Source organism: Perognathus longimembris, chromosome 1 (genome assembly GCF_023159225.1).
Source record: "Perognathus longimembris pacificus isolate PPM17 chromosome 1, ASM2315922v1, whole genome shotgun sequence".
In the NCBI taxonomy this organism is placed as follows: domain Eukaryota; kingdom Metazoa; phylum Chordata; class Mammalia; order Rodentia; family Heteromyidae; genus Perognathus; species Perognathus longimembris.
In genome coordinates, this window is record NC_063161.1 from 157998564 (window position 1) to 158021004 (window position 22441).

Consider the following 22441-nt stretch of genomic DNA (forward strand, 5'->3'; position numbering starts at 1 on the left):
GCCTCGGTGGAAAGCACGGCCCATCCACGCGGGACCCCCTGAAACGGGCTGCGCGCCCCCTCGAAATCCCTCGCGTTCCGCCATCCCCGTGGGCGCGGCCGGGCGCCCAGCCTGCGGGGGAGGGGGTGGGGCAGCCCCGGTAGGGGCGGGCGGCGGGCGGGGTGCCCAGCCTGCGGGGCTCCCGAGGGTCCTAAGCGGAGCCCTGGACCGCTCCGGGGTCCGCAGGCGAACCCCGCTCCGGAGCGGCGCCCCCACCTCGTCGGGGCAGAGAGGACGGGGCGGGGGGGGGGAGGACGCGGTCGGGCTCCCGTGTGGCGGACCCGGAGCCCTTGACCGGATCTGAAGCTGGAGACCGGGACTCGAACCGCTGCTCCCCAGGACTGAACAACGCGCGCACACGCACTCCTGCCTGGGGTTCGGGGAAGGAGAACGGGCCAGAAACGCACGCACACGCACGCACACGCACACACACGCACACACACGCACACGATCGGGACCAGTGCAGGGGACAGTGAGTGACGGGACCCGAAGAGCCACACCGTCCAAAGAGGCCTCTGCTTTCACCACGCGGCCGCCAGCAGGGCCGCGGGTGTTCTGGGGTCCCCCGCACCGCAGGGCTCCGGTCCCCCACCTCCAGGAGGTGCCCGGCGAGCCGCTCCCAGCTCCCGGCCCCGCCTGGCCCGGCGCCCCTGGGTTCCCCCCACCCCCACTCACCCCCGCCCCGTCGGGGTCGCCGCGGGGCTCGCTGGAGGCCCGGGCGGGGGCGAGGCCGGGACCCTAACCTGCCGGCGGCGGCGACGGGTCCTCCGCAGCGCTGCCCTCTGCTGGCGCCGGGCCCGCGGGGCCGGCTCTGTGCCCGGCGGCGGAACGCGCACCGGGCCCGGGCGCTGCCTGCGGGCTCCGCCTCTCCTCCCCGCCGCCTCCGCCGAGCTCCAGACGCCTGAGACCACGCACGGGTGGCCGAGGGGGCGCGCGGGGCCCGGGGGGGGGGGCGCTTAGCGCGGGCCCTCTTTTCTAAGGAGCGTTTGGAGAGGGTCAGCTGTGGGGGGCCAGGTGGCCGTCCCCCCCCCCCCGCCCCGTCCTCCCACCCTCCAAGAGAAAGCCCGGGGAGTTTGCCCTGCGTGGCGCAGACCTCCCCCAGGAGCGCCAAGCAGCCCTGCCAGCCGCCCGTGGGGCATCTGAAGTTGTGGCCCGCGGGTGGGTGGGGAGGGCCCCCCACAGGTCGGCAGTGCCCCATTGTGATCCCCAGGTGTCCGTCGGGGTCGGAGCGAGGGGTTGGAGGCGAGGGGCGCAAAGCCTGCAGGATGCCTCGGGGCTCACAACCGCTCCCGGGGGCGGGGACCCCGCGGGTAGCGCTTTTGGGGTGCCTTGGGAAATGGGGCAGAAGGTGTATTTGTGGGCGAGGTGAGGAGGGAGCGAGGAGGAAGAGGCAGCCGGTGGCGGAGAGAAAGAGCTAGAAGAGGAGGGAAGGGGCCGGGGCGGACGCGGCGGGAGAGCGGCGCCCGCAGCGCGGGTCCCGGGCGCGGGGCGTTCGCGTGGAGTCCCCCGGTCCCCGGCCTCCGAGGCCGGCGGTGAGCCCGCAGAGGCGCACGTGTCCCGCAGGCCACACTTTCTGAGCCGCGTGCGCAGCCCTTCCCGACCCCCCGCCACGCCCTCGGGGTCGGAGGGCCCCGCAGTCCGCACCGCCGGCTCTGGCGGCAGCAGCCCCGACGGCGCGGTGCGGTGCTCGGGGCGGCGGCCGCCTGCGCGGGGCCGGGGCCGGGGCCGCTGCGCGCGGGGCGCCGGGGCTGCGCCCGCGTGAAGCGAAGGGGCGGCTGGGAGCGGAGCGCGCGGGCTGAGCGGAGGAGCTCGCGGAGGCCCGAGGAGCCGAGCCGGGGCCCGGGGGGCGCGGAGCCTCGGGGGGGGGGGCGGCGCGGAGCCTCCGGGGGGGCGCGGCCGGGGACGGGGCCGGCAGACCCCGGCGAGCCGGGCGCGGGCAGATCCGGCCCCGGGGCAGGTGAGGCCCGCGGGCGGGGCCCCCGCGTCCTCTCCCGGGCCCAGGGCGGTTCCAGAAGTCCCCGCGAGCCTCCGGGCACCCCCCCCCCACACCCCATCCCCGGCTGCCACCCCTCCTCCCCCGGGCCTGGCGCTTCCCACGGGAGAGCAGGAGGAAGAAGAGGAAGGGAGGAAGGACGGACGCGGCGGGAGGGAGGGCGGAGGGAGGGAGGGAGGGAGGGAGGGAGGGAGGGACGGAGAGGGCTGTTCTGAGCTGTCCGAGCCCCCGCCCCTCGCGCTCCTCCTCGCCTGGAAGGTTCCCGAGAGCCGGGCCGGGTACCAGTCTCCCCTCCGACGTCAGGGGGTCATTAATAACCAATTAGGAGGGTCACTGCGGCTCCTATAAAGGCGCGGAGATTGTGCCAGGGGGAGGAGGTCCCGGCTGGGCGTGCGGGAGGCGAGCGGCTCCGAGCCCCGCACCGAGCAGCAGCGCCGCGCAGCCTCCCCCGCCCCGCGCCCCGCGCCCCGCGCCCCGCGCCGCCGGCGTCTCCACCCCGCGTCTCCGCAGCCCTCGGCGGCGCCGCCTCTGCCGCCGCCACCGCGCACCGAGATCCCCGTCCGTCTCCCGGCCCGTCGCCCCCTCCCTCCCTCCCTCCCTCCCTCCTTCCCTCCCTCCCTCCCCGCCCGTCCTCTTCCCCGCGCCTCGTCCGCCTTCTCCTCCTCCTCCGCCCTCGCCACCCTCGCCGCCGCCGCCGCCGCCGCCGGCGCCCGTCCTCCCGGGGCTCCGGCTCCGGCCGCCCACCTCCCCGCACCGTCGTTCCCGGGCCGCCCATGATGGGCTCCGTGCTCCCGGCCGAGGCCCTGGTGCTCAAAACCGGGCTGAAGACGCCGGGGCTGGCGCTGGCCGAGGTCATCACGTCCGACATCCTGCACAGCTTCCTGTACGGCCGCTGGCGCAACGTGCTGGGCGAGCAGCTGCTGGAGGACAAGAGCCACCACGCCGGCCCCAAGACGGCCTTCACCGCCGAGGTGCTGGCGCAGTCCTTCTCGGGCGGTGAGTGCGGGGAGCCGTCGGGGGGAGGGGCTCACCCCAGGCTGGCTACCTAACGGTGCGGGTGCCTCAGTTTCCCCCCCCCCCCGGGATCAACCCCAGGGCCGCCCCTGGCCCGGGCGAGGCTCCCCGCACCGAGCGAGCGCCCTGGGCCATCATGGATCGGGGGCCCCCACGGAGGGAGGCCAGCGGTCCCCTCCCTACCCCACCCTGTAACCCCGGGTGGGGTGGGGAGGGAGGGAGGGCGGGCGGGCGGGTTGGGGCATTGAAAGCCTTACTAGGCGTGTAATAGCAGTTGACTCCCGAAGAAGGGGTTTTAAATTCATTTGGTTAACTTGGGCTTGACCCGCGAAAGTTCCCACTTAAACCACGAACTTTATAGAAAAGGCGGCGGGGGGGCCCCGGGGGGCCGGGGCGGAGGGCGGGCCGGGGAAAAAGCCGGCCCGGGAGCCCGGGAGAGAGAGGAGAGGGAGGGAGGGAGGGAGGGAGGGAGGGGGCGAGGAAAAGTTTCTTTTCTTTAAGATGTCTCAAGTTCTTATTCCTCATTCATCAACCCGCACACAATATCTTTCTCGGGGCGCTGGCACCTCGGGCGCGTCGGCCTCTCCCCCCCCCCCCCCGCCCCCCCTCCACCCCTTTGGCCATTTCTGTTCCTCTCTTAATTTACCGTGAAGATTAATTCCCCTTTCATTCACGCTATGTCAACCATCTAATCCCCGCTTTTGGTCGGGGGGAATTCCTCGGCCCCTTTTAAACAAGTCCCCGGGCCCGCACGGAGCTACAATTTACTGCTACAGCATTTTTTTTTTTCCAGGGCTAATGAATTTAGAATTAGCAATTTCATTCGAGTGGAGCCCAATGAATGCGATCGCGTTAACGGCGTGACAAATTGCCCGCTGCGCCCGCCACCGACACCGTTTAACCCCCCCCCATGCCTCCCCGCCCCTCCCCGCGCGCCCCCCCCCCCGGTATTTTCCCAGGTAGCTGAGCCGGGAGCCCAGGCTCAATGGGGAGGGAGGGGGGGGGAACCCCTGGGAACCCAGGGCCACCGACCCCTCGCGCAGGCCGGGCTTCCGAGGCCGCCACCGGAGCGAGCGCCCCCGATGCTGGGAGGCGAGGCGCGGTGGCACCGGGGCGCGCACCGGGGTCCCGGGGGGTGGGGGGTGGGTGGGGGGGTGGGGGGCGGTCATCTACCGCCCCATCTGTCCGTCCGTGTTTCGTGGGCTCCTCGGGGCCCTCGAAGCCGGAGGTCCGTCTGTCCCCAGTGCGGACGGACCACGTCCGTCCGGGGTCCTTCACCAGCGCGCCCCCGAGATGCACGGGGGGGGGGGGGGGAAGGTGTCATCGTGGCTCTCTCTGGGCGGAAGGAAAAAGACCCGGGTTGGGCGTTCTGTCCGCTCGCCTCAGTTTCCTTGCAAACCCGCGCGGCTCGTCTTGGAGTTTCCCCGGGAGCAGAGGGTGGAGGGAGGGCAGGGCGGGCGGGATGGTGGATGTTTGGAGAATTCGTGGACAGACAAATAAAAGCCAAACCCTGCTCTGCAAACGAGCCCCGAGGGCCGGGGGGGCTGTTCTCGGTGGCAGGGCGCAGACAAGGCCCTGGGTTCGATTCACAGCCACCCCCCAGACGGAGCAAAACGAAAAACAATGAAGAAGCGCGGGGGAGTGCACCGCTTGCTTTCCGGGGTGCGGAGAGCTCCAGGGCGGGAACCGGAGCGGCGGGGTTCGCCCAGCCTCGGCCCCGGGCGGCGGCTCCTTATCTGGGGCGCGCTGGTGTGGTGGGGGCCCCGCCCCGAGCCGCCCAGGGAAGGGCAGGGCAGGGCTGGGCGGCCCCGGCGTTGACTGGCCGCCCTGGTCCGGCTGCAGAGGTGCAGAAGCTGTCCAGCCTGGTGCTGCCCGTGGAGGTGATCATCGCCCAGAGCTCCATCCCCGGCGAGGGCCTCGGCATCTTCTCCAAGACCTGGATCAAGGCGGGCACCGAGATGGGGCCCTTCACCGGCCGGGTCATCGCCGCCGAGCACGTGGACATCTGCAAGAACAACAACCTGATGTGGGAGGTACGCGCCCCCTGCCCCCCACCCGCCCCCTCCCCCTCCCCCACCCCTGACGGGGAGGACGGCAGGGGCCCCGCCTGGCCACCTGCATACCTCTGACAGCCTCCTCTTCTTTCATTTATTTATTTATTTGTTTGGGGGTACCCGTCTTGGGGCTTGGGGCTTGTACTCAGGGCCTGGGCGCTGCCCCTAAACTTTTTTTTTTTTTTTTGGCTTGTCTAGTACCCTCCCGCTGGAATCGTTTGTGGTTAACTGGAGATAAGCTTCTCCTGGATTTCCTCAGGACTTTCCTAGCTTTGGACGGAGAGTCTCAGATCTCAGGCTCCCCGAGTAGCTGGGATAACAGGCGGGGTGACAGCCGGGAGCCCTCATTCTTCCTGAGAGCCCAATACTCTCTCGGAGGCAGGATCTGGAATTTTCCCTCCGGCCCACTCTGGAGACCAGCACAGTTCGGAGCCCCACTTCACAGATGGGGTGCTGGGATCCAGGCGGGCCGTGGCTTTTGCTCAGGGTCTGAGTGCACAGGCAGACTAAGCCCCTTTCATTTTTTAAAATTTTTTGTGCCGGTCCTGGGGCTTGAACTCGGGGTCTGGGCACCATCCCTGAGCTGTTTCTACTCAAGGCTAACACTCTACCACTTGAGCCACAGCTCAGTTCTAGATTTTTTTTGGGGGGGGGTGCTTAATTGGAGATAGAGTTTTATAGACTTTTCTGCTCCGTCTGGCTTTGAATCAAGATCCTCAGATCTTAGCCTTCCTTCCAAGTAGCTAGGATTGCAGCCATGAGCCCCCACGCCCCCCCCCCCCGTGCCGCTTTTATTCTTTCCCTGGCCAGAGGACCTGTGAGGGGAGTTTTGGGGGAGGTGCGGCTGCACCGGAGCCCGCGGAAGAAGCCAGAACGTCTTGGGAACCACTGTCCTGTTCTCAGGAGGAATGTCATCCAAATTGATGCTTGTGGACTGGGCGTGGAGTTCCCTGCCTGGCTTTCCAGCGTGCGGTCCATGGCATAATCTCAGCCGCCCTGGGATTTGTCATCCCCATTTTATAGAAGGAAGCCAAGGCTCGGGGAGGCTCCCAGGACAAAGCCAGCACGGTGGGCTGTGGCCATTCTTCCTCGGAGGCAGATGGCATCTTTCCTTTCTAATCTCACCCCCTCCAGCCCTGCTCCCCACAGACAACCCCCCCCCCCCCGCCGCAGCCCCTAGCAGAGTCCAGTGTGAGGCTCCAGCCGCCGGTCTAAGGTGCCGGGGGAGTCCGGAGTGGGGGTAGGGGGTCCTCCTAACCTCTTCAGGAGTCCCCACAGTGATGATCGTTAGTTGTCAGCAAGTTCATGGTAAAGTTTGACTTCTTGGGGCCAGGCTCTCCTCTCCGGGGTCTTGTGTCCCTCCCGGAGGTCCTGGTCAGGGCTCTCTTCTACACTGGGAGGACTTCTGCACACACACACACACACACACACACACACACCCATCGGGAAAGCTTGGGGTGGCTTTGTTGTCCTCTCAGTAACCTTTGAAGAGCTTTTGCTTCTGAGGGTGGGGAGAGGCGGCAACAGAAGCATGTCACGCCGATGCTGAGCGCGGGCTGACCCGCGAGCGAGCCCCGGGCCCCCAGCCTCCCGCTCCTCAGGGGGAAAAGTCACGAGGCGCCAGCTGCTCACGAGGCTGAGAGGGCAGGATCTGGGTTTGAATCAGCCGGAGCAGGAAAGTCCATGAGACTCTTCATTTCCACCAAAAAGCCGGAACTGGAGCTGCGGCTCAAGTGGTGGAGCGCCAGCCTTGAGTGTAAAAGCTCAAGGATAGCACCCACGCCCTGGGGTTAAGCCCTAGTGCCCCCCCCCACACACACAAAAGAAGTGTGTGTGCATGTGCACAAGTACACACACGTGCATGCCTGTGATTGGCATGGCCGTGGCCTGCCACGTCTCACCTGGTCCCCGTTGCCCCCGCGCCCAGGTGTTCAACGAGGATGGCACCGTGCGCTACTTCATCGATGCCAGCCAGGAGGACCACCGGAGCTGGATGACCTACATCAAGTGCGCACGGAACGAGCAGGAGCAGAACCTGGAGGTGGTCCAGATCGGCACGAGCATCTTCTACAAGGCCATCGAGGTGCGTGCCTGTGCTGTGGCGGAGGGACCAGCATGGGGTGGCGTGCAGGCCGCCTCTCTCTGGGGACCATGAAGGACAGAGGGGTGTTGACTGGCCTGCGCTCACGAGGGCATGGTGGCTGGGAACTTGTGCAGCTGTAAACGCCCTGCACTAGATGGGAGGCCCTGCAAGCCTTGGGGTGGGGGTGGGGTGGGGGGGGGTGTTGGTCCGTGAAGTAATGGAGACTCAGAACAAGATGTGAAGTGGAAGGCAGGCAGGCTAGGGACAGCGGCGGGGGGAGGGGCGGCGGCTGTCCCCACTGGCTGGGCTGCTTGTTGCCCTTCATTCTGCATGTCTGCGAGGCTGACGGGATGGGTAGCCCATGACTCTAGTCCCAGCCATAACTCATTGCAGAGCAGGCTCTTCCCAGGTGCGCGTTCCTGTAGTTAATCTTGCAGAAGGAGGACTCTGAGGCGATTTCCAGTTCAGACAAGGAAACTGGGGTCTTGCTGGGTGGCAGGAAGCTTGTGATGGGGGAAGGGCAGGGCCAGGGTCATGGGAGGCTGGGGCGGGGGGGGGGGGGGCTTGCTAAGCCCACGGGCCGGGCTGGAGTGTTGGAGCTGCGCTGGGCGGGGTGGTAGTTGACTGGTAGCTGCCGTGGCTCTCCCAGGCCTGCGTCTCTTGGGGAACATGTCTGTCTGGCCCAGCGTGTTTGCAGCTTCCCCTGCCTGCTGTTCAGGGTGGGGTGGCGGCTCTGCACTTGTGCCTTTGGGGGGGGGGAGTCCCAGGCTGGTGTGGCGGGAGAGCTGAGGCTTGGGGGAGCTTGCCACGGGGTCCGGGGTGGGGTGGGGTCCTTGGGACAGCGGTAGGTAGACTTCCGGTCATCCCCCCCACTTCTCCCGGGGGCTCGGCCTCTGGCTCTGTGTAGGATTCCGGAGGTGCCAGGCCTCTCTAGGGAGCCCGGCTCCCGCCATGGTGTGGTGGTGGGGACGGGAGCCCAGTGCAGGGCTGGCCCTGGAGGAGGAGGAGGCTCGGGACGGGGGAGCCGGGCCTCCGCCGGAGGCTAGCGTGCCCGGACAACTGGGCTAGGGCCAGGCTAGGACCGAAGGTGCTCGAGGCAGGCTGTGGTGCCCTGCTGGTGGCTTCCATAACCATCCAGTCGGGCCACACCCTTCTAGAAGGGGCTTCAAAGACTGCTTGCCTCGCCTTTGTTAGAGCACACATTCCCTTAGGCCCCTGTGCACGCATAGATCGCCATCTGTCTACACGCCTTCCTGGCCGTGGTGATGGAGGGCAGGCGCATGCCCCAAGTCCCGCACAGACACGTACACACACCCTTACACGCATGCACGCGCGACACACCCATACAGACAGACACTGGCCAGGAGTCCTCTGTCATTTTGGCAAGAGGATCCCTGGCTGAGGAAGATTAGGGAGCCCGACTGTCGCCCCTGCACAGGCCACACCTGGGGGGGGGGCAGCAACATCACGACATGGCAACAGATGTTTACAAAGAAATGCAGAAAGCCGGGCGCTGGGGCTGGGAATGTGGCCTAGTGGCAGAGTGCTCACCTCGTATACATGAAGCCCTGGGTTCGATTCCCCAGCACCACATAGATAGAAAAAGCCAGAAGTGGCGCTGTGACTCAAGGGGCAGAGTGCTAGCCTTGAGCAAAAAAAGAAGCTAGGGACAGTGCTCAGGCCCTGAGTTCGAGCTCCAGGACTGGCAACAAAAAAGAAAAAGCCGGGTGCTAGTGGCTCAGGCCTGCGATTCTAGTTACTGAAGGAGGCTGAACTCTACAGATTGCGGTTTGAGGCCAGCGTGGGACAAGGAAATCTGCGAGACTCTTATCCCAATGAGCCACCAAAAAGCTAGACGTGGAGCTGTGGCTCAAGTGGTAGAGCGCCAGGCTTGAGTGAAAAAGCCGGGGGCCAGTGCCTAGGCCCCGAGTTCAAGCTCCAGGAACAAAGGGGCCAAAAAAAAAAGAAAGAAAAGGAATGCAGAGTTAGAGAACAGGGTGGAAGAAGGCAGCTTCCAGGAAGGGATGGGAACCTGTGTGACTGGTGGGAAGCCAGCCTACAGTCCACAGAAGAACGGGCTGCACCCGTGACGCTGCCGCGAGTCTGCCGCGTGTTCGGTAGCCCCCTCCGCCGTGGCTGGCGGGCTTGTCCAGCCAGCGGAGCCGCCTGGGAAGGAGCTGCTCAACGGAGGGCCGCGAAGACACCAAATAGGCCTGGCTCGCCTCTCCCGAGTCAAGTTGCGTGCCTTTTCCTCAGGAGCAATTTTCCAGAACCGTATTGACACAATGTCAGATTGCTCTCAGTAAGGACGGCTCGTGCGTGTGCGTGCGTGCGTGCGTGTGTGTGCGTGTGTGTGTGCGTGGGGGGTGAGCACGGCCGCGAGGGAGGTCGAGGCTGGGCGCTCTCGGAGCCCGCCTGGGCTCGGTCAGCGCCTCTGCCCCTCACCCCGCTGCGTTCTCCGCCTCTTTGCCATCAATCGCCCGTTTGTTCTGCGCCTGTGTGGGGTTAGCCAAGGAGAGGGACCTTTGGCGCAATCTGTTTTCTTGATCTTCCTGCCACTCACAAGTGCTATTTATACTTCGTCGTAGTAACCCATTGCTTGCCAACATGCGGGGAAAGCAAGTCTCCAAAGAAACACACATTCCCACACAAACAAAGGTGGTGGCGTCCCGCCTGGCGGGTCTTAATGGCATTTCTAGAAGGTTCCCAGCACATAGCCAGGGAGCACTAATCAATGGTTGAATGGAAACGTTGCTCTGGCAAGTGAAGGGGTAAAACCCATTGGGAACCCCGGGGTGGGGGTGGGGGGGCTCAGTTCTTCCCCCAAAACAAAGCTAGTTGGTTCAGGAAGAAAGCAAGACCTTGTCTGACATTTATTTGTTTATGGTTTATTTCTTGTGTGTATATATGTGCTTATTTATTTTTCTGCCAGTAGTGGCGTTTGAACTTAGGGCCTGAGTTCATCCTGCTCAGGGTTAGCACTCTACCACCTGAGCCTCACCTCTACTTGCGGCTGTGTGGTAGTTTGTGGGATGTGAGAGTTCATGGCCTCTCTGGGCCGGGTGGGCTTGGAACCACGTTCCTCAGCTCTCAGCCTCCTGTGTAGCTAGGGTGCCCGGTACCAGCTGCCTAGGAGACTCAGCCTCTCGAGTAGCGAGGAGGCCAGGTAGATGCGAGCTGCCTAGCAGACTCTCAGAAGTCTGCACAAGGAAAGGATTTAGAAATGTGGTGTTATGACTTTGGGTTTCATAATTCAAAGAAAACCTCCGGTCTTTTTCTTCCCTGTTCTTTGACAAATTATTATTCCCTGAAATGTAGGCTTTTTCTTCCTGCAATTTTCCCTTTCATTTCAGACAGCTGAGCTTTTAATTTTTTTTTTTTTTCCCAGAGCCACATCTCAGTCTCGGTGCTGAGGACAAGCACCATTTTTCTCTTGACTTTGTTTATCCCCTTGACCTTGCTTATCAGTGGGTGCCCTTTAATTGCTTTAATTGTTAATGCTTGGCTTCATTTTAATAATGTCATATGGGATACATCGTGGCTGCCACAGTGCTAGTGTCCTTTTGCAAAAATCTATTTATTTTTTGTTTATCTTGGTACCAAGGAATGGAACCCAGGGCCTCCTGCAGGCTAAGCAAGTATTCTACCACTAAGCCAGCTTCCCCGCCTACTGATGTTCTTCTCTTGTTTTTGGTGGGACTGAGAGTTTGACCTCAGGGCCTCGCGCCCTGGCTCCGAAACCTGGGGCCAGGGCCTCCGGCCCTGTCTCTCACCAGTTATGTTTAGGACGGGGTCTCATCTCCTGCCCAGGAGTGGGCCTGGGCTTCCATCTCTGCGTTCAGCTGTGCCCTGTCGAGTCTCACAGACACTGTCCGCCTGGGATGGCTTTGAACCTCCCTCTTCCCAGTGTAGCCCTCAGATAGCTTGGGGCGGAGGCAGGTGAATCCAGAAGCGTCTCTCAAGAACCTTTCTGCCTGGGTTGGCCTAGAACAACAAATCTCCGGATCTCAGCCTAGCCAGGATGACCTAGCGGAATGACCTAGCGGTAGCTGGCTATTGTGCTAACATCCTTTCCAAAGGTCTTAAACTGTGTGTGTGTGTGTGTGTGTGTGCGCGCGCGCGTGTGCACACACGCATTCATATGCCTGCTTGGGATTGAAGCCCAGGCCTGGTGCAAGCCGAGCAGGTACTCTGTCACGGAGCTCTATCACCAAGCAGGCGACGTTTGTGTCCTTAGTAACCCCACTTATTTTGGACCCCTGTGTCTTTCTGTGGTGCTGAGAATCAAACCCAGGGCCTTTCCAATGCTGGAGGAGGGCTTGGCCACCCCAGGCCACTCCCGGTCTAACGCCGGCGAGGGGGCGCTGGGGAGAGTCTGGGAGACGGCGGAGCCCCCTGGGCTCCCGGCCCAGGCCCGTCTGGCTGCGGAGCGCGAGCCCTTGACCACTGTGCCATGTGGCCGATATCTATTTGCCAGAACTCTATTAATTGGTGTGTCAGGACATCTGTGTACAATGGAAATTAATGTTCAGCCAGATGAGCGCCAGTGACCGTCTGCAGCGGGAGCATCTGAGCCGGGCGCTCCGAGCAGGGAAGGGGGGGGCACCAGAGCCCCCCGGGAGCGTGCTCAGGGATGGGTCATGAATTTGTAGTAGGGGAACGACCCCGAATGCTCACCACTGAAAAGGTACAATAGAAAGACAGCCAAGCTGGATGCCCGGGACAGACGCCTGCCACCCTAGCCACCCAGCAGGCTGAGACCTAAGGACCTCTGCCTCGAGCCAGCCGGGGCAGGAAGGTCTTGGTGACTCTTATTTTCAATGAAGCACCCAAAAAGCTCTAACTAAAGCTGTGGGTCAAGTGGTCGAGTGCCAGCCGAGGGACCGTGCGCAGGCCCTGAGTTCAAGCCCTAGGACTGGCTCAAAAGGAAGAAAAATTAAGAAAGCAAGAAAGTGACGCTTTCTCCCAGGGTTTGACAAAGACGTGGCTCTCATGCCGTGGACCTTGGTCCTCTCGGCACTTGCTTTATTCGTGGTGCGTCCTGAGCAGCTGTGTGAACAGCTGGCTGGTTCAGGCTCTGCGTCCCCTGTACAGAGTCCGGCCGGTCCCAGCCGGAGCATTAGTGGCGGCAGCGTCCCCCGGGAGCCGGCAGGGACCGCGGCTGTCCCCTGCACTTGGGCAGTCAGCTGATGGATCCTGGAAGCCTAGGGCAGCTCCCCTATCTTGGGGAAGAAGCTGCAGGCGCTGGGTTTTCTGGGCTGCATCACAGCAGGCTGGGAGCAGAGAGGACCAGGGTCGTTCCTCTCCACTATGCCGTGGAAGCCCCGCCGCTCCCAGCTCCTACCGCGTGGGGATGGCTGTCCTTTGCCGGTCAAGTGCGCTCGTTGTTGTTGTCCTTTTTATTTCTAGGCAGAGTCTTACTTAGAACCCAGCCCAGCCTGGAAGTCACGACGTAGTCCAGATCACCTTCCAACGCTTTGTATTTTTTATTGTTATTATAAAGGGGACGCACAGAGGAGTTACAGTGATATAAGTCAGTTAGGCATGTTTTTTAAAAAAATTGAATTTGATTTGAGCCACTAAGGCTTGAACCCTTGCTTAGGTGAGCTTTTTCTGCTCAAGGCTAACACTCTACGACTTGAGCCATGCCTCTATTTCTGGCTTTTTTGCTAGCTAATTGAAGATAAGAATCTAATGGACTTTCCTGCTCGGGATGGCTTGGAACTCCGATCCTCAGATCTTGAGTAGCTGGGATTACAGGCGTGAGCTAGTGGCACCTGGCTGGTGGCGGGGGGTGGTGGTGGTGGTTACAGTTCCGTTTTTACAGTGTTTAAGGCTTATTTGAAGCATGCCTCATCTCATGCTTTCGTGTGATAGTAATTTAATCCTGTCCCTAAGTATCCCTTTTCTTCTGCATTCAGTGGAGTCCAGCGAAAGTTGTGTTTAGTTTTGCTGATGTTGTATCTCACGTCTCAGGTTTCAAAGGAAAGGCTTCCATACCCGTTTGCTGGCACTCTACCACTGGAGCCACATCTCCATTTCTGGCCTTTTGGGGGTCAATTGGTTGTGGGTTTTTTTTTTTTTTTTTTTCTTTGGCCAGTCCTGGGCCTTGAACTCAGGGCCTGAGCACTGTCCCTGGCTTCTTTTTGCTCAAGGCTAGCACTCTGCCACTTGAGCCACAGCGCCACTTCTGGCCGTTTTCTGTATATGTGGTGCTGAGGAATCGAACCCAGGGCCTCATGTATACGAGGCAAGCATTCTTGCCACTAGGCCATATCCCCAGCCCCCCGGCTCATTATTTAAAACAGAAACAACCACAAAAAGAAAATCAGGTGTAGGACTAGAACAAGCTAAAGGCCCAAAGTTCAATCCCCTCTACCACTCGAACAAACCCAAACAAGCCAAGGAAAAACCCTCAGCCACAGCCTGTAAACAGAGACGTGAGTCTGCGGCGTCTGGGTTCTGTACCTCAAGTCAGCACTTTTTCTCAGTTCCGAAGCGAGAACCCTTTCTGGGGGAGATGTTCAGAGCGCCAGCGGCAGCCTCGGTCGGTCTCCAGGGCGGGGAGAGAGTGACTTCTCTCTGTCTGCCCGATTGCCTGCATGTCCGTCCTGTGCACCATTTTACTTCTTCAATTAATGAGGAAAATCAATTTTAGTCCATCGCAAAATATGCTGCCACATGCAAGACTCACCCTTACTACAGCAACCTTCTCTTCAACACATTTTATTTTCCTCTATTATTATTTTTAGAGATTTGCATTCCTATTCTCCTGGTAGTGCTGGGATTAAACTCAGGGCCTGGTGTTTAGCAGGCGAGTTACCTACAGCTTCAGTTCTGGAAGTGCTTGTTTTTATAAACAATATCCCGAGGAACCATTTAGAATGAGTATTTGGAGCCTAGTGCTGGTGGCTCACACCTGTAGTCCCAGCCGCTCAGGAGGCTGAGATCTGAGGATAGCAGTTTGAAGCCAGCCCAGGAAGGAAAGCCTGTGAGACTCTTATCCCAATTAACCACCAAAAATCCAGAAGTGGAGCTGTGGCTCAAGTAGTAGAATGTCAGCCTATGAAAAGCCATGGGGCAGCACCCAGGCCTTGAGTTCAAGCTTCAGTACTGGCACACGTGCACACACACACACACACACACACACACACACACACACACACAATGTATTCAGGTCTGTATGATCTTCATCCATCATCTCCGTTATTTTTTATTGGATTTATGTTTAACAGTAGTTCTTTCCTTCTCTTTCTTTATCTTTTTTGCCACTTTTGGGGCTTGGACTCAGGGCCTGAGCACTGTCCCTGACTTCTTTTTGCTCAAGGCTAGCGCTCTGCCACTTGAGCCACAGCGCTACCTCTGGCTGCTTTCTGTATATGTGGTGCTGGGGAATCGAACCCAGGGCTTCATGGCAAGCACTCTACCACTAGGCCATATTCCCAGCCCCCTCTTTCTTTTTTCTTTCTTCCTTTTTCTTCTTCCTTTCATTCTCTTCCTTCTTTCTTTCCCCTTCCCTCCTTTTTCTTTCCTTTCCTTCCTTTCTTCCTGTTTCTTTCTTTTTTCCTTCCTTCTCCCTTCCCTTCCTTCTTTTTCTTGTACTGATACTTGAACTCAGGGCCTTATACTCTTGCTCAGCTTTTTGCTCCGGGCTAGTGCTCTGCCTCTAGGGCGTTCCTGTTTTCTGCTAGTTATTTCGCTGTAAGAGTCTCTCGGATTTGTCCGCCCAGGCTGGGTGTGAGCAGAGATGTTCAGATCTCAGCCTCCGGAGCAGCCAAGATCACAACCCTGAGCCATTGGCACTTGGCTGTTATTTGACATGGGAAGAGCAGTATTGCTTTAGTTTGGGGTTCTTGGGTGGAGGGTCTAGAGGTAGGGATGTCCCTCAGGGCTCTGCGGCTGCGATGGCTGAGCCTCCATCCCTCGTCTGGGCTGGAGCTCTGGGCGTCTCTCCTGGGGGAAGGTAGGGCCGCCGGGGGGACCTGGCGCTGTTGTGGACCTGTGTCCTTGGGGCATGTCAACTGGGCCCGGGGAAAGTCCACTGTCACCCTGGGCTTTTCACCTGACCAGGGGGTCCCAGGCCACCCTGCTGGGCTCCGCATGCCCCCCCCCCGCCCCCCATCCCAGCCAGCTGCTCTGGGAGGCTGGCGAGCCGACTTCGTGCACGCAATACCCACATGCAATGCGTGGGGGGGTACGGAACCCCGATGATCCAGGAACTACTCAAGGAGGCCGGGCAACGAGACGGTTGTGTTTTACAGCTGAGGAAACGGAGGCGCCATGAGATGAGGCCACCTGAGCAAGGCCACCCAGCTTGGGGGGAACTGAGTGGCCCCCGACCTGCTGGACCCCAGGGCTGGGCTGGACCCCCACAGAGCGTAGACCCCAGGGCCACTTGCTGATGCCGAGGCTGGCTGCCCTACAAGGACCTGCCGTCTCGCGTGTCCATGTCTCTGAGCAGCTGTGGGGCCGGGACTGTGGGACTCAGGGACTGTGCTTCCTGAAGAGAAGCTTAGAGAGGCAACATGGCTGTTGAAGGTCAGGCAGGGACCACGTGGCCTGGGGCCTACCTGCACCACTCAGAGACTGCTGTGTGTGTGTGTGTGTGTGTGTGTGGTGTGCAAGTACTAGGTCTTGGACTCTCACTTAGCTTTTTTTTTTCTTCTGCCAGTCCTGAGGCTTGAACTCAGGGCCTGAGCACTGTCCCTGAGTTCCTTTTGCTCAAGGCTAGCGCTCTGCCCCTTAAGCCACAGCACCTGTTCTGGCTTTATCTGTGATGAATTGGAAATTAATCACAAGCTTTTCTTCCTGGGCTGGCTTCAAACTGCCATCCTCAGCTCTCAGCCTTTGTAGGCGTGTGCCACTGGTGCTGGGCTTCATTTAGCTTTTTTTTTTTTGGTCAAGGCTGGTGCTTTACCACTTAAGCCACAACCCCACTTTGGAGACTGTCTTCTTTATTTTATTGTGTCGGTACTGAGGCTTGAATTCAGGGCCCTGGGCATTGTCTGAGCTTTTTCTCTCTAGTCTTGTGCTCTATCACTTGAGTACCTCTACTTCCAGCTTTTTAATTAATTCAATTAATTAGTTAATTGGAGAGGAGTCTCACAGACTTTCCTACCAGGGCTGGCCTTGAACCGTGATCCTCAGATCTCAGCTTTCTTAGTAGCTAGCATTACGGGCGTGAGCCACCAGCACTGGCTTATGACCAACCTCTTTTACGATCAGCTTATCCGAAATATTTAAGCCCCAATGCTCTACTTGCCTGTGGGGGTTCACATACCTCCTCTGCCCTTGGCAAGAAGAGGGCCCCGCCCACTGGCCTGCGGCAGCAGTCGCAATGACTGAGCCCTCAGGGACTCGCTGGCATCCTAGGTTCTAACCTCTCTGCCTTCTTGGAGGCAGTGCCTCATTTTCATTGGGTTCTGGGGCTCTTCTTGGGCATGGCCCTTGCTGGCATCTGACCACGCACTGCCCCTGGGTTTCTGCGATGCCCTGTGGACCACGGGGTCACGGGAAGGGGCGTGGCGACCACAGGCTGGGTCTGAGAATGACAGTCGCTAGGGCCCCACGCTGTTCAGCTCCCCTGGCAGCTCCCCCCCCCCCCCCCCGCCGTCAGGGTCAAGCAGAGCATCCGGGCATCTGCACCCAGGCGGTGCTCTGCAGGGTAGGGCCGGTGCCTCTGTTTGAATGTGGAGGTCAAGGGATCTACTCTGCAGGAGGTGGATCCCTTGTGATCTTTTGTGCCTCAACTGAAATGGATCCAGCAGAAAACAAAGCAGCTGTTGGTGTTGGAGGGCAGGTTTCTCACCTCAGACAGTAGCCCCCCCCCGGCCCCCCAGGGCAGATGCTGTGGCCAGAGCCCAGATTTCAGGGCAGTGTTGGGCTGTCCCTTCTCTCCTTTGCCTTCACTGGTTGAGGCCTGAAGGTTCTCTTGGAAGAGGTAACTGGCTTTCACCAAAGGCCTGGGGGTGTCCTGGGGTATGGCCTTTGGAGCAGACCTTCCAGCCCCCCTAAACTGTCACTGCAAAACTCTGACAAACAGCTGTGGCCATTTCCTGAGGAAAATGGAGCCCTCCTTTGTAGGTTCCTTGGTAACCAACCTAAGACTTGATGATACAGATTTTGTTCCTGGCTGCACATCCCAGCAGTTCCCGTGCGAAGGCGTTTGTCCGTCCACATGTTTCTTTTTTAACATCTACCTTGTGTACGGACTCACGCAGAGCCCCGTGCCCTGTGCGGAAATGCATGGTGTGGGGTGGGCCTTAGCGACGTGGGAAAAGAGATATTTCCAGAACATTCTCCTGCAGGGAGAAAGCAAAGCGCCTTAGGATGTGTCACAGCCCACACTCCTTGGAAACACCTGGCTGGGTCCTGTGGCTCCGGGGGCTGGCTCACTCTGCCTCCCCCATTCTGGAAGGAAGGAAGTTGTCTAGTGTTCCATCTGCTGTTATTTCTGCCTGTCCTGAGCCTTCTGTCCTGGAGCGAGCACAGAGGGACAATGTCCTAGGTCTTTTTGTCTCAGTGCAGGTCACTGGGGCACCTCAGGGCAGAAAGACCCCACTGTAGCCTTCTCAGGGCCGACACCTCTCCTAGCCGTCAGGGGACATGCAGAGACCCCCGGCCTCCCACCACGGGCGGCCATCTTCCTGACCCCCTCTCTCCCCCTTCTCTGTAGATGATCCCTCCTGACCAGGAGCTGCTGGTGTGGTATGGGAACTCGCACAACACCTTCCTGGGCATCCCGGGTGTGCCCGGGCTGGAAGAGGAGCAGAAGAAGAACAAGCATGGTAGGTGATCCTCAGGGGGCCACGACGATCAAGAACTACGGAGGGGGAAGAGGGTGATGAGCGGGGAGCCCTTTGGCCTCAGGGGACCACTGTTCAACCTCCAGTAGCTTCTTGCAGATGGGGATCTACCACCCCATGTGGCTGATACGCCCGTAGCCAGCATGGTGGGGGTGGGGGGAGTCAGTCTGGATTTTCAGCCCTGCTCAGCTGCTGGAGGGCAGGTGAGGGAGACCCTAGAGGGGCAGTGGGGCGAGGCAGGAAATGACAGCAAGACATCAAGAGTCCGTCAGAGCTGTAGTTCTGTGCCATCTTAGGAAGGGCTCTGTGCCTCAGTTTCTTCATCTGTAACCTCCAAGTCCTGCTGCTCTGCAGCAGGGCAGAGAAAGCCCGGTGGGTGCTGTGTTCCGGGGCACTGCCCACCACCACTGGCTCAAGGCCTAGGTCTGCCACACTAGCTGGTTCTGGTGGGGAAGAGATGAAAACCTTTGATGGCATCTTTGGATTGTCGTTACTTTGAGAGCCAGGGGCTCACGAGCTACTCCCGCTCCCTGTTCACGGGGGCCTTGCTCTGTGGCAAATGTTCTACCCTGATTTCTCTGAACTTTAGACACAGGGAGCAATGCTATACTATTCCATTTCCTCAATGAGTAAACTGAGGTGCAGCCCCCCTCCCCCTCCAGAGTGAGCACCCCACATTTTGAGTATGAGTGTGCTGGTCCTGGGGCTTGAACTCGGGCCTGGGTGTCCCGCCATCTTTCCACCCCGGGTTGATGCCCTTTGGTGGTTCATGGGAGACGAGAGTCCCGCGGGCTTTTTCCCAGCCAGGCTGGCTTCGAACCACCACGCTCGGGTTGGCTTGCGGGCGGGAGCCACCCACCGGCGCCCGCTAGAAGTGTGCGCCTTTCAGATGAGACGGGGCTGAGGCGGCGTGGGGTCCCCTCGCGGTTCCCCCAGGCCCGGGCGGGGCGGGGAGGCGCGGGGCGCGCGCGGGGGGCGGCGGGCGCGGTTCTAACGGGCTGCCCTTCTCCCCCCCCCCCCCGCCACCCAGAGGACTTCCACCCCGCGGACTCGGCGGCGGGCACCGCGGGCCGCATGCGCTGCGTCATCTGCCACCGCGGCTTCAACTCCCGCAGCAACCTGCGCTCGCACATGCGCATCCACACGCTGGACAAGCCCTTCGTGTGCCGCTTCTGCAACCGCCGCTTCAGCCAGTCGTCCACGCTGCGCAACCACGTGCGCCTGCACACGGGCGAGCGCCCGTACAAGTGCCAGGTGTGCCAGAGCGCCTACTCGCAGCTGGCCGGCCTGCGCGCCCACCAGAAGAGCGCGCGCCACCGGCCGCCCAGCGCCGCGCTGCAGCCGCACTCGCCCGCGCTGCCCGGCGCGCCGCACGCGCATGCGCCCGCGCTCGCCGCCGCCGCGGCCGCCGCCGCCGCCGCCGCGGCCGCCGCCCACCACCTGCCGGCCATGGTGCTGTGAGCGCACGCGCACGCGCACGCGCCCGGGCCCCCCGCCGCGCACGCGCCCCCCCCCCGCGGGGGCACGCCCCCTCCCGCGGGGCACGCCCCCCTCCCTCGGCGGACTCCACCTCCCGGCTGCGGCCTCGGCGCGTCGCCCCGCCGGGGTTCCCGGGCCCGCGCGCTTCGCCCCAGGTCGCCGACGGGGGAGTAGGGCGTCGGGGCGACGTCCCTATTCCCAGCCGCAGGGGCCCTGCCTCCCCGCATGGAAGGAGAGAGGCCGGGGTCGGCTTTGCAGAGTTGGGGGCCTGGGGGGGAGGGGTGGATGAGGGGCGCCAGCGAGGCCCTGCCTGGGCCTTCTTGGGGTCACCTGCCCCCCCCCTCCGTCCCCCCCGCTCCCGGACTGGATGGGTGCGCCAGGCAGGTGGATGGCGAGGGCACGCGTGGGCCAGGCCCGGCCCCGCGTGGAGCCGCGCTGACATCCGGCCCGGGAAGGGGAAGGAGGAGGGCGGCAGGTGGGCTGCTGCCCCCCCCATCCTGATCCCGGGGTTCCGTCCGCTCCCCCGCCCTGCAGTCATTTCCCAGCCTCCTCCCAGGGCGTTTTGTAAAGAAACTATAATAATATTAATTAAAGAAAGTATAAGATGTATAGAGTTTTCCAGAAAAGTGTGTTCTACTTCCAGAAAATGGTCACTTTAAACTTTGTAAATATTTATCTAAAATGATATTTACAAAACTGTGATATATATTATTTGGTTGTATATGTATAACTGTAAATACATTTGTACCTCTCTTGTATTCTAAAAAAAATAAAAATTACTTGGAACATTTATCGTTTTTGGCAGTGGGTTGGGTCTTCTGTGCTGATCCTAGGGTTTGAACTCACGGCCTGGGAGGGACTGTCTTTGAGCTTCTGGGGCTCCAGGCTAGCACTCTTGCCATTTGAGCTACGGCTCCGCTTCCAGCTTTTGCGTGGTTAATTGGAGATAAGAGTCTCAATGGACTCTCTTGCTCTGGCTGGCTTCACACTGTGGTCCTCAGATCTCAGCCTCCTGCACGGCTCCAGGCTCGAGCCACCTGTGCTTGGCTGAGTTTACACCTTTGTCCACAGGAGAAAGAAATGTAGGTCCCGGGGGCCTGGAAGGCTTAGAAGGACTGTCTTGCCGTCCCAGGGTGAAATTCCCACTGTGTGGCTGCTTCCCAGCCCACGTGACTGCATCAGAGCCCAGGCCAAACGTTATGTGTGAATCGTGGAAGCAGCGAGGCAGATTTCTCTTGGTTTCCAGTGACTTGGAGATGGGTGCCCTGCTTTATTACTTCCCAAAGTTTTTGCTTATGAATTCTTATTTCCAGGGCCCACTTTGGGAGGATGCAAGCAGCCGGCAGGGGTGTGTGCGATGACAATGGTGTCCTCCACAAGTCTCCAGGTGTTCTGGGTATCCATTCAGACTCACCTTAACGAACACCAGGAGTAGGGCTAGGGGGCTGTCCTCCCCAGCTTAGAGCAATGTAGGGTGTGTGTGTGTGTGTGTGTGTGTGTGTGTGTGTGTGTGTGTGTGTGTTGGCACCAGTGGTTCATGTCTATAATGTCTATGATCCTACCTATTCAAGAGACTGAGATCCCAGCGATCATGATGGAAATAGTCCAGGCAGGGAAGTCCTTGAGAGTCCTATCTACAGTTAGCCACAAAAAGCCAGAAGTAGAGGCATGGCTCAAGTGGCAAAACACCAGCCTTGAGTGAAAAAGCTAAGGGACAGTAGTACCCTGTCCCTGAGTTTAAGCCCTGTCCTGGCAACACACACACCACCACCACCACAACAACAACAACAGTGCCACTGCAAACATCTACTTGTTGAGTCTCTCAATGGGTAATCTCCATTCCTAAAGAAAGGCTCGCAGAGTCAGACTTCACAGAAACCAGTAGGGTCTTTGAACAAAAGCCTAATTTGTTCTCTATAGGAAATTCTGCTCTGCAGAGTCTCAGCAAACAGGTCCCAGGGACCACATGCAGGCTACCGAACCCACCTGGTGGCAGTGTGTGGTCACTGCAGCTGGGGGTGCCTTGGATGTGAGGTCTGACCTGCCTTCATGCAAGTGCCCTCTTGTGAGTTTCCCTCCCTCCCTCCCTCCCTCCCTCCCTCCCTCCCTCCCTCCCTCCCTCCCCCCTCTTTTTCTCTTTCTTTCTGCCAGTCCTGGGGCTTGAACAAAGGGCCTGGGAATTGTTTCTGAGCTTCTTTTTGCTCAAGGCTAGCACTCTACCACTTGAGCCACAGCACCACTTCCGGCTTTTTCTGTGTATGTGGTGCCGAGGAATGGAACCCAGGGCTTCATGCACGCTAGGCGAGCACTCTACCGCTAAGCCACATTCTCAGCCCTTCTTTTCTCTTTTTGTGCCATGGGCTTGAACTCGGAGCCTGGATGTGATCCCTGAGCTTTTTTTTTGGGCTCTAAAGCTGGCACTCTACCACTTCCAGCCTTTGAGTAGTTGGTTGGAGATAAGCGTCCCATGGACTTTCTTGCCTGGGCCGGTTATGAACTTCCATCTTTAGATCTCAGCCTCTTCAGCAGCTAGGATGACAGTTGTGAGCCACCAGCGGCCGCAGTCTCTGTGTCTGATAGGGGAGGTTGCAATAAATAAACAAGTAAGTAAATTCAAAGACAAGACATGAAACAGTATCCAGTGGGAAAAGAGGGGTTGGTCAGAAAATTATTCATGACAAGGAGGTGAGGGACGCCTTCCCCGAGGAAGGCAAAGATAGCAGAGGAGGCGCCAGCTAAACAGAGATCTGGGAGAGGAGGCTCCCCGCCAAGAAAGCCCAAAGCTAAGCGATCAGGGGTGGTAGTGAGGGCCGTGCTCCTGGAGTGGAGGGGGGCCAGAGTGTCTGGCTGCAGTGTGGTGAGGGCTAGGCGGAGCGTTCAGAGGAAAGCGAGGGCACAGACAGCCAGGGACGCCACAGCGATGAGTTTGGATTTTATTCTTAGTGTAAAGGGAAGTGTGCCAGACTGTTTTAAG

At 60.1% G+C, this 22441-nt stretch overlaps 1 protein-coding gene across 1 annotated transcript; it reads left to right on the forward strand.

Moving 5' to 3' along the window:
• The first annotated feature begins 2805 nt into the window (after window positions 1-2805).
• On the forward strand, window positions 2806-19449 carry Prdm12 (PR/SET domain 12). Its single transcript, XM_048345059.1, has 5 exons — window positions 2806-3028; window positions 4889-5079; window positions 7028-7183; window positions 17859-17970; window positions 19019-19449. The coding sequence occupies exons 1-5, from the start codon at window positions 2806-2808 to the stop codon at window positions 19447-19449; spliced, it is 1113 nt and encodes a 370-aa protein (XP_048201016.1).
• Window positions 19450-22441: the final 2992 nt, after the last annotated feature.